Source organism: Corvus brachyrhynchos, unplaced genomic scaffold, assembly GCF_000691975.1.
Source record: "Corvus brachyrhynchos isolate BGI_N302 unplaced genomic scaffold, ASM69197v1 scaffold56, whole genome shotgun sequence".
Lineage (NCBI taxonomy): Eukaryota > Metazoa > Chordata > Aves > Passeriformes > Corvidae > Corvus > Corvus brachyrhynchos.
In genome coordinates this window covers 3,959,130-3,971,369 of record NW_008238664.1, presented here as the reverse complement: position 1 = coordinate 3,971,369, position 12,240 = coordinate 3,959,130, and the positions used below count along the sequence as shown (strand labels likewise).

The 12,240-nt window shown below is 51.8% G+C and overlaps 1 protein-coding gene across 3 annotated transcripts; it reads left to right on the top strand.

The window, feature by feature from the left end:
* The first annotated feature begins 2,487 nt into the window (after window positions 1–2,487).
* C1QTNF6 (C1q and tumor necrosis factor related protein 6) lies at window positions 2,488–11,172 on the top strand. 3 transcript variants are annotated; one of them, XM_008636423.2, is made up of 3 exons: window positions 2,488–2,663; window positions 6,488–6,725; window positions 8,164–11,172. In XM_008636423.2, the coding sequence occupies exons 2-3, from the start codon at window positions 6,494–6,496 to the stop codon at window positions 8,709–8,711; spliced, it is 780 nt and encodes a 259-aa protein (XP_008634645.1). In that variant the 5' UTR covers window positions 2,488–2,663; window positions 6,488–6,493; the 3' UTR covers window positions 8,712–11,172. The 3 variants fall into 3 exon arrangements, with proteins under 3 accessions (XP_008634645.1, XP_017593532.1, XP_017593533.1); XM_017738043.1 differs by lacking the exon at window positions 2,488–2,663 and adding an exon at window positions 5,403–5,624; XM_017738044.1 differs by lacking the exon at window positions 2,488–2,663 and adding an exon at window positions 5,734–5,834.
* Window positions 11,173–12,240: the final 1,068 nt, after the last annotated feature.

Here is a 12,240-nt window from a genome sequence, read left to right as displayed (position 1 = left end):
AGCGGTGGTGGAGCCTCTCCGTGCCAAACTCCCGCGTGTCAGACATCCAGAGGGACTTGTGCAGGCAGGAGAGGCGTGCACTCGCAGCACAGAGAGCCAGTTGTGTCCTGGGCTGCATCAAAAGAAAAGTGGTCGTCCTGCCCCTCTCCTCCTCTCTGGTGAGACCCTGTCTGGAGTGCTGCATCCAGGTCTGGGACCCCCAATATATGAAGGAGCAGGTCCAAGATGACAGTGATGAAGATAATCAGAGGGCTGGAGCATCTGTCCTGTGAAGACAAACTGAGAGAATTGGAGTTGTTAGCCTGGAGAAGAGAAGGCTCCATGGAGATCTTATAGTCCCAGTACCTAATGGGAGCCTACAGGAGAGCTGGAGAGGGAATTATCACAAGGGCATGTAGTGATAGGACAAGGGGGAATGGCTTTACAATGAAGGAGGTCAGGGTTAAATTAGATATTAGGAAGAAATTGGTCACTGTGAGGATGGTGAGGCATTGGCACAGGTTGCCCAAAGATGCTGTAGCTGCCCCATCTCTGGCAGTATTCAAGGCCAGGCTGGATGGAGCTTTGAGCAACCTGATCCAGTGGAATGTGTCCCTGCCCGTGGCAGGGGGCTTGGAATTAGATGATCTTGAAGGTCCCTTTAACCCAAACCACCCTGTGATTCTATGATTCTGTCATGTCAGTCTGGTTCCCTTAGTGGAAAGCACCTCTCACAAATCCAACAGTCTGTGAGCTCCTAAACACCAGCTTCCTTGCCCATCCATCTGTCCACTCATGTCCCACCAGCCCATCCCCCCTCCACAAAGTTTTTGTTTCTTTGGCAAGAAAGCTCATGGGTATCTCTGAAGAAAGTTTTCTCACCCAAGCTGCTGTGCACCTTTCTCAGCACTCCTTGTGAGAGCTGATATGCCCTGAGTAGAGATCTACTGTTGATAAGTGATATGGGCAGGTCTAGGAGTGTGCATAGGAGAGGACAGCACAGGAGTAAAAATGTTGGGGTCTAGACAAGAGCGGATGGGAGGAGGGGGCCTTCAGGTGCACTCAGATGCAGAGAAGCAAAAGGCAGCAGGTTTGGCTGAAGGTCATTTTTAAGAACTGGTTCAAACAGGCTACAATGTCACCTGGTGTCTCCCACCCAGCCAAGCTGCTGGATCTAGATGTTCACAAGGCAGCAAACTCTTCCTTGTTGCAGTAGGGATAGTCCTTGTAGTCATATGCCAGAGTTTGGGGTGGATACCAGCACAGTTCCTTGTCTTGGTGGTCTCACAGGCAGCGTCACAAGGCGGGGGTAAAAGATGGGACACTCAAGCTGGAAAAGCTGCTGATGGGGAGAGGGGCAGCCTGGGTAATGCTTCCTTAGCTGTGAGGCATCTCCAGCTGATGCAGCTTGTGAGCCAGTGTGTGATACCCTCCCTGCTCAGCTGTGTCACACATGGACTGGCTGTGGGGGCACCGGCAAGTGGGAGACAAGCTCACACTTTCATGCTCAATATCAGAGACTGCCAGGTCTAGCAATAGCTTTGCTCAAGCAAGGCGTGCAGGTGAAAGGCTCTTCCAGCTGCTCCTCAGCCACGTGGCATTTCAGCAATGCACAGCAAAAAAAATAAAAATGAGAGTCTTTGCCAGGCCTTGATCTCTGTGTGAGACAGGCCAGGCCGCCAAGCAGCACACAGCAGAAATCCCTGCTGGCAGAAGCGCCTTCAAACTCAGCAGCAGCCTGTGTAAAGCCAGGGAACATGTTGTTTCTGCTTGGTCCAGGCTCCATATGGGCAGAAGTCTTAAGAGCAATGTAGCCATGCAGCTGACATCTAATAGGCCTGCCCATCCTTAGAGACGTATAAAGTATCCTAAGCCAGTAATTTCATACCGTGTCAGTGCTCTTGAGTAACAAGGGCTGGCTGTTACACAAGCCCTGTGCACAGACGTGGAGTCCACAGGCTGGAAAAGATTCATCTAATCATGGAATCACAGAATAGTTTGGGTTTGAAGGGACCTTTAAAGGTCATCTATTCTTCCCAACCTCCTCTGCTGCCTGGCCAGAGATGATCAGTGATCCTGGTACAGCAGAGTGACAGCTGCTCTTACAGGATAACCTGAGGGGACCACAAATTACTGAAGCAAAAGAACACATTGCCACCTTTCCATCTCTCAGGTGTACCCCTCCCCATTTACAGGCCCTTGGAAGGGAAAGGCAAAAGTACCCAGGAGCAGTCGGGCCGTGACGGAGAGGAGGCAAGTGCAGAGCAGTGCTGCTCATCCCTTCCCAGCTCTTCGAACACATGTGAGCTCTCTTTCCAAGGGTAGCAACAACAGTAGCCAAAAGCCTGAACTTTGCTTCCAGAAGGAATCAGCTGTTGAGCTGAGCAAATTGTGATGCTGTGCAGGGTGGGTGGAAGAAGGGAGGGAGGAAGGGAGGGAGGGAAGAAGGGAGGGAAAAGGGAGGGAGAGCCAAGCCTGACACGGGCCAGAGCAGGAGGGGAGGCACACACAAAGGCCTTGGAGGCAGGATGGAAAAGACAGTAATTACATAAGAGCACTTGGCGAGCATCTGGCTGGAGTCAGCTGGGCCCTGCCGGCCCTCCCTCCCGCGCTGCTAGCCAGGAGCAGCTGAGGATACAGGATACACATAACTCAGCGCGGGACCCCTGCAGAGGGGAGCGGAGGTAAGAGGTGCTCCGCTTCCCCTCCCGGCTTGCGATGCTCTTGAAGAGTAGGGGCAGAGGACTGGGGAGCATGGGGAAGGAAAGGCAGCTGTGGTGGAGGAGAAGCAGTCAAGAAGGGGAGGAGAAGGGGCTCTTCCTCTGCCTCTTGGTGCAAATGATACCTTCACTCCAGAGTTTGGTGAGGGAGGAACTGTGAAGGGCAAGTGTTTGTGTGTGGATGTAGGTGTGTGTGTGCAACAGGTCCACATGTGCCACAGGGGAGCTGAGCTGTGCACAGGGGCTAGAGAGGGGAGAAAACATCAATTTCCTTCTCCATACCTGTGGTAGACAGGGATAATAGGGTGGATGCAGCCACTGAGGTAGAGACAGGCTTTATCCCCCTACAGTGTTGTGGTGCTTACAGGAAAAGGGAGGAAATGGAGGAGGAGGAGGAAGCAGCTGCTTTTGAGCAGGGCTCGTTGCAGTATAATCTGGGCAGTTCTTCCCTGGGCTGCCTCCAAGGCAAAGTGTGTGATGAGGGAGAGGGAAGATTGTCGGGCACACAGGGTGCCCTCAGGCTTGGACTACACTTTAAAGCATGGCTGGTGCAGGTTTACTGGATAGAATTCTCAAAATCTCCTGCAAATGTGGCTGCCCTGGCAAAATGTTGCTGGTACACACCGTTCCCTTCAGGGAGGAGGGCAATATTACCCTAGCAAAAGTGTCTTTACTGGCATAAACTTCTGCCCAGCTGGGCAATGCCACCAGGGCAAGTCTTTGTTTGCTGGCTCCTGGCAGGTCCCTATTCAGCCCAGACGAGACATTAAATACAAAGTCCTGCTCACTTCCCACTGTGAGCTGTTCTCGCAGTCAGATGAGACACAGGCAGAGGCCCCAGCTGATGAGGTTCCCCATGAAGAACATCTGCTTGGCTGTGAGCAGCTCAGGAGAGCAGATGGAAATGTGGGACGGAAATGAGGACAATGGCCTCCCTGCTACCTGTTTCCCTTGGAAAGGTGGAAGAGGCCAGGCGAAAGGCCAAGAGCTGCAAAAGTGGGTAATGTCATGTTTGGAAATAAGCCAGGCAGGAAAACTTGAGAGAGGCACTGCAGTAGCTTTTTTGGGACAGAGAGGAACTTCGTCTTCAGTGTCAGACTCTAAGTTTTCATGCACCCCAGAAAATTTATTTGCCTTTAATAGTACTGTCAGCTGCCAAAATTCCCACCAGCAGCAGCCAGGAGTAGACAACACAACTGCTCACAAAAACCCTCTTCTGTCAGCTGGCGAGGCTCCATTAGCAATAAGTATTGCCCTAACCTTTGCCCCTGCCTCTCATTTCCCAAAAGGGGAAACTGAGGCACAGGCAAACGTGGGCAACTTGCAGTGGATTTCATTGCACGTCCATGCTGGAGCCCGGTAAGGAGCTCATGTGCTCAGCAGTGAATTTTTCTGTCCTCCTCCTGCCCCAGCTGGAAGGCATGTTCACTCCATGTTCATTGAGCTCCAGGCTGACAGGCAGCCTGAGAATATTTCCAGGCCTCCCAGCCCCCATTCCTCCCTTCCCCCCCAGCTCACAGTACATATTTTCCCAGAGTTTTCCGCTTGCTTCTCCAGTGGTTCTGGGGTCCTGCCAAACGCCAGCCACTCTCTGGGAAGCGGGGCCTCCCATTCCTAAACCAAACAAATGGGAGAAGGGAAACGGGGAAAAAAAGTCGCAGCACACGTAGACACGCTCAAGACCCTATTCCCCTCAGAAACCTTGGAGCCTTCTGCAGCTCCTCTCGGAAACTGCAGGAGGCACAGTGCTGACTTGGCATTTCTGACCCCTGCAGAACAGAGCTATTGTCCATCCTTCCTTCTGCCTCCCAAAGATCCCTGTGTGCACACACCCCCTCCACACACATCCAGGGTATAAATACCCAGTTTTGGTGCAGGATAGATTCTTATAATCTTCTTCCCAACAGACTCTGCAGTGTGAGAAAAGTCTCCTGTCTCTCCCACCCTGCATTCTTCTCCCCTCCAAAATGCCCTTCATTCCAGCGTTCTGGTGCAACCACATCATGCTTACCCCAAAGGCAAAAGCTTGTCAGCTTGGCGCCAAGCTGGGGACAATGGTCACAGCCAGGATCTGTTTCCAGATCCCCAGTTTTGCTGGCAGGCAGCTCCCAGCAGCCAGGCTATGCTTCAGACCAGCCACACCCCTCCCATCCAAAATGCTCGGCCCGGGACCTAAGCAAGGAACATGACCAGGGGATGACACGTGCTGGAGCACAAGGCTTGGGGCTCTGCCCAGGCAGAGGGGATGACCAGAGAGGGAAAAAACTGATGCCTCTCCCAGTTGGCAGCTGCTCCTGCTAGAAATATCATGCCTGGGGCAAGAGGCCACAGTGACGTGCAGAAAAAACAATGCAGGAGAGAATGAAAGATGAAGTTTGGGGACTGTGAGTGGGTCAGGCACAGCTGGGGAGAGAGCATGGCCAAGTGAAGGACTAATGCATGGGACAAGGGACTAGCATGGAGGACTGAGGGCAGTCCTGCCTGAAGGGAAGTCTGTCTCTTGCACCAATGCACCTTACCTTGTCCATCCTGAGATGCTAAGGGTGGGACACTGCCCTGCTGCTCTCCACCCTTTGCACAGGGCACAAGCTGTGCTGCCTGCATTTTGCTGGCTGGAAGTGAAAAAGCGGAGAAAAAAACCAAACCAACAACATGGACAAGGACAAGGCGCTTCCTAGGAAAGAGTTAAAAAGACGCTGAAACCCAAGCCGGTTTAGGATGGAGAGCACCCAAAGCCAGGGAGGGAGAAGGAGGGAGAGGAGAGGGGAGGGAGCCGGTCCAAGCCCAGCTTGCGCACCCAGCCAGCAGTGCCTGTGCCAAGAGCCGGCTTCCTTAAAGCCATGGGCCCGGGGGCCGGCCCTGCAGGCAGAGGGGAGCCGGCGAGCAGGGGCTGGGAAGCGAAGAGGGGAGCCTTCGGCCCCCGGGGTGAGCAGCTGCGCTGTGCCGGGGGGCAGGCAGCGGGATGGGGCGCAGGCTGCGAGAGGGGCTTTCTCAGCTGCTTGGCGTGCCTGTCTTTCGTAAGCGTACTTCTCTGCAAGCTGCAGAGCCTCGCGTCCTTCACCTCGGCAGCGAAGCAGCTCCTCTCTGGTGTGCCCGCAAAGGCTGCGCTGAGGAGCCGGCCGTCCCCTTGGGAAGGTGCTGGGGTGTGCCTTGGGAGGGGGCCGAGCCGCCGGGACCGGTGGGGTTTGGTGGGGGAAAGGAGGGGGCTGAATTCAAGTTCCCAGCCCATAAGAGAAGAGGCATCTCTGCCAAGAGATGTGGGTCAGACTCCATCTGGGACTTGGTGATTTTTGGGTTGGATTCCTACAGAGAGTTGATACACAGTGATAGGAGGGCTGGAGAATTTTTTTGCAGCGCTTCCCACAGACTGAGCAGCCTACCAGAGCATGCTTTCGCTAAAGAGCTGTTGAGGTTGGACTCAATGACCCTAGAGGTCTTTTTCAACCTTAACAACTCTATGATTCTCTCTCCTTCCTGTATCCCAGCCTGGGGACTGAACATTCTAGTGGCTTTAATGGTTTGCCTAGCCAGCATCAATCTTTCTTCCAGGGTCAGCACAAAGTCTCCACTGGCCTGGACAGAAGGGCTTGGGGCATCCTCTTGGGCCATGTGGTTGCTGCACAGATTGCAGCCTCGAAAAAGCATGTAAACTCCCTCCACAGGACAATGCCATTTCATCCCACCCCTGGCTCCAGCCACAGAAAGATGTTTTATCATGATCTCTGTTCCATCCCTTATGACCTCCCCCTTCTTTTACCTCACTCTGGCACTTCCTCGTATCTTCCCAGGTCACCATGGACATAACCTACCTGCGCACATCCCTGACCTTCCTTTTTCTCCCTCTTGTTGTGTTTGGGGCACCCGCTGACGAACCCAACCTCACAGAACCACGCCCTGGTGCTTGCAAGCGCTGTTGTGACTCACTGGACTCTGCCACAGATACCCCACCAGTCCCTCCCAGCCATCACCACCTTCCCTACCCAGTGCCAGAGGTCCGTCCCTATATCAACATCACCATTCTGAAGGGTAAGTCTTTGCCCCGGGATGCCAAGGTTGGCTCAGGGACTGATGGCATTGCAGTGGAGGTGACAGCTGGATTGCTGGCATGCTGGCTGTGCTGACAGACCACCAAGAGCCATCCTGGAGGATAAGTGGCCACACACACCGTGCCCAGCGTTTAGGTGTTTTGTGCTGCCATGAGTAGCCTGGGGGGATGGAATTCAGTCCGAATCCCTGCTGTGATCTCTGTGTCTCAGGATGCTGCCTGCTACCAACTCTTCCTCCCTGCTGACACAGGAGTGGCAGTGACAGCCTCTTGCCAAGCTGGGAGAACACATTCCTTACGTCAGACTTACAGAGTCCTGTAGTGAATGAGGGAAGGAACACTCCTTATCAACTGCAGAATAAGCATGTTTGGAGGGCATTGGTACCCAGGGAGGCTGGGGGGAAACCTTCTCCAGCTCTGTGGGTTGCATGCATTTGGGAGCAGGAGGAGGGCAAAGGGAAGCAGCAGCTATTTACAAGCACCTCCAGGCTAAACTGGCAGTGACCCCCAGCTCACTCCACCCTGCAGTGGCTGGCTTGGCTAAGGGAAAGGGTTCCCTATTTTAGATCAGCTCCTCCCTTAAGAACTCCCCTTTTAGCCTTTGCTGTGGGCAAAAGCCTGTTCCCAGCTGGATGCTGCCACTCGCTTCTTGTAGCTCTGTGGTTCGTGTGGGTTAGCTGGGCAGATGCTCTCCCTTCCCTGCCCTGCCTGGAAGTAGCTGCAATCCACCAAAGCTCAGAAGGGTAGATTGAGGCCTAGACTAGAGTGGAGTGTCATAGGGGGACCTGCAATACTGCGCAGGGGATGGAGAGAAGGATAAGAACAAGACACGAAGTTTGAATGCTGTCACTTTGTGCTGGAGGCTGCTCTCAGCCCCATTTCTTCTCTGCATACACAAAGTACGTTCTGGTGCTGGTGCCTCTCTGTATTGATGCCTGCCCAAGTGTGTGATGGGCAGTGCACACACCCCGGTTAGAACTGCAGAATTAATTATACAAGATGCCCAAAGCATGCCAGTATTGTCAGAGTACCATCCCTCTAACTTGCAGTGCTCCACCTGCCCTGTCCAGCTTGGATCTTTTTCCTCTGACCCACCCCATGTAACCCTCCCTAATCATATTCCCCCACAGGCGCTTGCAGTTATTCCCCTTGTCCCGCCTACAGCAAGAACAGTGTGCATCCTGTGTGGATAATTGGGTCATAGGAGAGGTGCGTAGGAGGGCAGGGCCGTGCTGGAGGTAAAGGAGTGTGGGGGAGGAAGAAGAGGTCAAGAGCCTCAGTGGTGCTCTCAGAAGTGTTCCTTCCTCTGGCTTTGCCCCATTCTTGTGCAATCCTCTGCCTCCTTCTTAGGCTTTCTCACCACCACTTCCACATCTTCTGGTATCACACAGGAGTTGTGTCCTCTGCTTCCTCCTGTAGGAGAGAAAGGAGACCGGGGAGAGCCTGGGATGCCGGGGAAATGGGGCAAAGAAGGACCACGAGGCGAGCGGGGTGCCCAGGGCCAGAAAGGCAGTAAGGGGCAGATGGGCACAGCGGGAGACCCCTGCAAGCACCAGTACGCTGCGTTCTCCGTCGGGCGCAAGAAAGCGCTGCACAGCAGCGAGGGCTTCCAGGTCCTGATCTTTGACACCGTCTTCGTCAACCTCTACAGCCACTTCGACATGTTCAATGGCAAATTCTACTGCTCAGTGGGTGGACTTTACTATTTCAGCCTCAATGTCCACACCTGGAACTTCAAGGAGACCTACATGCACATCATGCACAATGAAGAAGAGGCAGTCATCCTGTACGCCCAGCCCAGTGACCGCAGCATCATGCAGAGCCAGAGCCTCATGCTGGAGCTCCAGGAAAATGATGAGATCTGGGTGAGGCTCTACAAGCGGGAGCGGGAGAATGCCATTTACAGTGATGATGTTGATGTGTACATCACCTTCAGCGGGTACTTGGTCAAGCCCAGCACTGAATAACTGCCTCTCCTCTTCCTTGGGGCCTCTTAGGCCTTTTCCTTTTTCCTCTCTCTCTCTCTCTCTCTCTACTGCCCGTAACCACTGCAAATCACTTGGAAATGGGCCTGTCAAATCTCAGGCACTGAGTGTGAAACTTGCCACACTGGCTCCCACCTCACGCTCTCTTGTAGCCAGACCTGTATCTGCCCACTTTACATCATGACACTACCCCCTCTTGCCCCTCACCTTATAACCCCAACTTAGGTTATTGGCTTCTTCTCAATCTGCCATGAGCTGCCTCTGGCATTTAGGGTTCTAGAGCAAGAGGAAAGCTAAAATGCTGGTCCTGGGCCTGTGTCCCTCCTTGGGGCTTCATACACAAAGGACTCCTGTGGAAAGGGCTAGAAAGTACCCACTGCCAAGGTACATCCTGGCTCCTCTCCATCCCAACTAGACACACCACTTTTGCAGCCTGAAACATGGTCTTAATGTCACCTCTGATATCTGTAGTCCAAAGAGTGGACTGGGGTCTGATGGTCTCCTGTAGCACCAGGAAGATGTAGGAGCACTGAGAGAGGATATTGTCTTTCCAAAAAGGGAACTGTTGGCCTTCTAAACTGGCTTTCCTTAGACACCCTTCTGTGTCACAGAGTCCAGGTTGGCTGTCAAACCTAGACCTGGTGGGATCGTCCTCCTCTGTGCCAGCTCTAGCTCTTCAAAGAGATGAGGGGTGAGACACCTGGCCAGACACTTCATGGGCATCTGCCATTGATGCCGTAGAGGCAACCATTCTGTTCCCACTAGGGATCACCAGCACAGAATGAGAGAGAGAGAGAGAAAACCTTGGACACCTCCCTCCCACACCTCCCCTGGGAGCTACTCAGCTGTGGGAAGTCTTGGCTCCTCAGCTATGGGAAGCTAGTCCAGAGAGCGAACCCGAATCTGCTCTCCTTTGGCAGAGGTGTCATTTCATTGTTCTCCTGAAGGTGGTTCTCCCACACTGGTACTGAAGGACCACCGTTTCAGGGCCTGAGCTCGAGGCTGTGGGGGCAATTGCAATCAAATCAATTCGAAACCTGGACAGGCTGCCACTTCTTTGCCTCTGTGGTGGAAAAGAGATAGAAGTGAGACTACAGCACCTTGCCCAAGGGTTAAAAGCTTCCCTGCTGCATGCTCCGTGCCCTTTTCTGGCAATGTCATCAGAGAAACTGAGAAAAGCACGTGGCTAAAACAAACCCTCGCTCTTTTTGTCAGGTTGGAGATGTCGCAGTGAGAAAGGCATGCCAGTGCTAGGGTTTTCTAGTACTATTTATATTGGTCTCACACTGCTCCCACTTGCATCCCTCTGGAGGGGATGCTGCAGTCCTGGGGGGAGCAGGTGAGGCTGGCTCAGCACTTTAGAAAGCCTACTTCCACGTGTTGTGATGCTCCCATAGACAGCAGTGCAAGACTTGTCTCTTTTTTGAGTCTCAGGGCAGGACAAGCAGGAGAAACACAGGTATTTCTCCTCTGCTCATCACTGATCATGAAATCTTCTGACTTACCCGAGTTCTGCTGTCTCATGGTCTGTGCTTCTAGCACCTGGGACTACCAGGGCTCTCCCATAAGAAATGTGCATCATTGTACAGGGTTAGGTCAGGCACACACAGCTCAGGATGGCAAAGGAGCAGGGACCAAGGCTAAATATTAAAAATGACCTTGAAAAACTTGCAGGTCATTTTCTCTCTTATCCTGTTTACTTACTCTCCGTGCTTTTCTAAGGAAGCTATTCAGACTGTAGTGAGTTTCAGGAAATTTGCTCTGGATCCTCCTCACCACTGTCAGTGAGGCAATGGGTATAAAAACAAAGTTTCACTAAAGCAAGGCTGTTTTTTTCACAGAGAAACATGTGCTGAAGGGATCATGGAAACTAAAGGAGACTGTGGGTTTCTTCCTCTCCCTTAGCAGGTCAAGTGTGTGGAATTGCTCAGAGACAGGATTTCAGATAGCAGAGGAAGCAGAGACCTGGAGGTGATGCTCAGGACTGAATCCCTTTCTCTCTTCCTCAACAGGCTGCAAACCCAGATACAGTCTATTTACAGTCTATAGTGCCCCATGCCTCCCTGAAGAGAAGCAAACCTCTCTAACACTGAATATCTCCATAAACAAGCTTCCTTCTTCCTCCTTTCCTATTTGGTGATTGAATGTTGGTGACAGGTCTCCTGTGCTACCCATGAGCAGCCAGAGGGTGCCTGATGTACGTGAGAGAGGAGGGCAGGGGGACCAAAGGGTGTGTTTAACAGGCTTCTGGTGCTAAACAAGATGGCATTCCCTTGGTGCTAAATCAGATTTCAGGAGTATTGGGTGCTTTCTGGAAGGTGTAGTAGGCTGAGTTGTGATGTACTCTGGAATTAATGGTGCTTTATGTAACAAAACCAAACAAACTCCAAGAACTTTTGTATATATATATTTTTTCAGTGGTATTAAACTTTTTTCCTTGGTTGTTTTGCACTTAAATCTGTTTTTCCCTCCCCACCTATTCCTGCTAGCTGTGGTTATTGATGAATGGTGTGACAGAAAAGACACTGACCTGAAATTGACAGGTACAAAGTCTAACTCAGCTCTGAAACTTCCCTGGGTAATCTTTGGCAATCTTGTGTCTGTTTCCCTTGTGAAGAACCATTACCTTAAAATATTTACTGCTTGAACACTTCTAATTATGACAACCCTCTCCTTTTTGCTGGAAATGCTTCCAGGAAATTCAAAAAGGATTCTTTGGAGATTACAAAAAAAATCCCGGGATAGTAGAATGGGTTGTGTGAGCAGGCTGCAAGTACTTAATTATATGGAGGAAGGCTGGGTTAATGTTGCAGTTCTCTTAAGGGAAATCAAATCCTTCATCTTACGGAATTTTTAGCACATTATCAAGTACTTGGTAAGCATGAGTGTTTTCTGTTTTCCCTGTGACATTTCTCTTTTCTCTGCCAAGAGCTGAAGGCCAGGAAGCACAGGGTAGGAGGGATAGTAAACTGTTGATTGGACGCTTGTGCTTCCTAACATTGGAATGAGTGGGAGTTCCAGAGTCAAGCTGGACACGCATACTTTGAAGACTTGTGTTTGATGAGAAAGGCCTGAGATTCAGGTCAGAGGTGGAAAGACAAGTGGCAATTGCCCATAAAGTTGGGGGAAAAGGGAAGACATGAGCGGGGTGTGGAGACTTGTAAGCTTGAGTGAAAGATCTAGAAGGAGTAGAATCCTAAGGACAGGGAGATGCCTTTTGGGGTTTCAGTCCAAGTCAAAAAGGTACATGGGGTTTTGTTTATCATCTTTGGATTAGGGGACTCCTGCTGAGTTAGAAGGGTTGAGGGGACTCCTACTGAGATAGAAGGATAGACAGAAAAACAAGATGAAGTGCCCATATAGGAGCTTCTGTTTTGAGTTTAATTTGCCTTCACATAGTTTCTCCCGTGGTTTGATGTGTACCAGACACTTCATTTGGCAAAGGGTGGAATACATAATCATACACATCCCTACAGGCCTCTTTGGTCCTGTGTCAGGCCCAGAGCAAGGG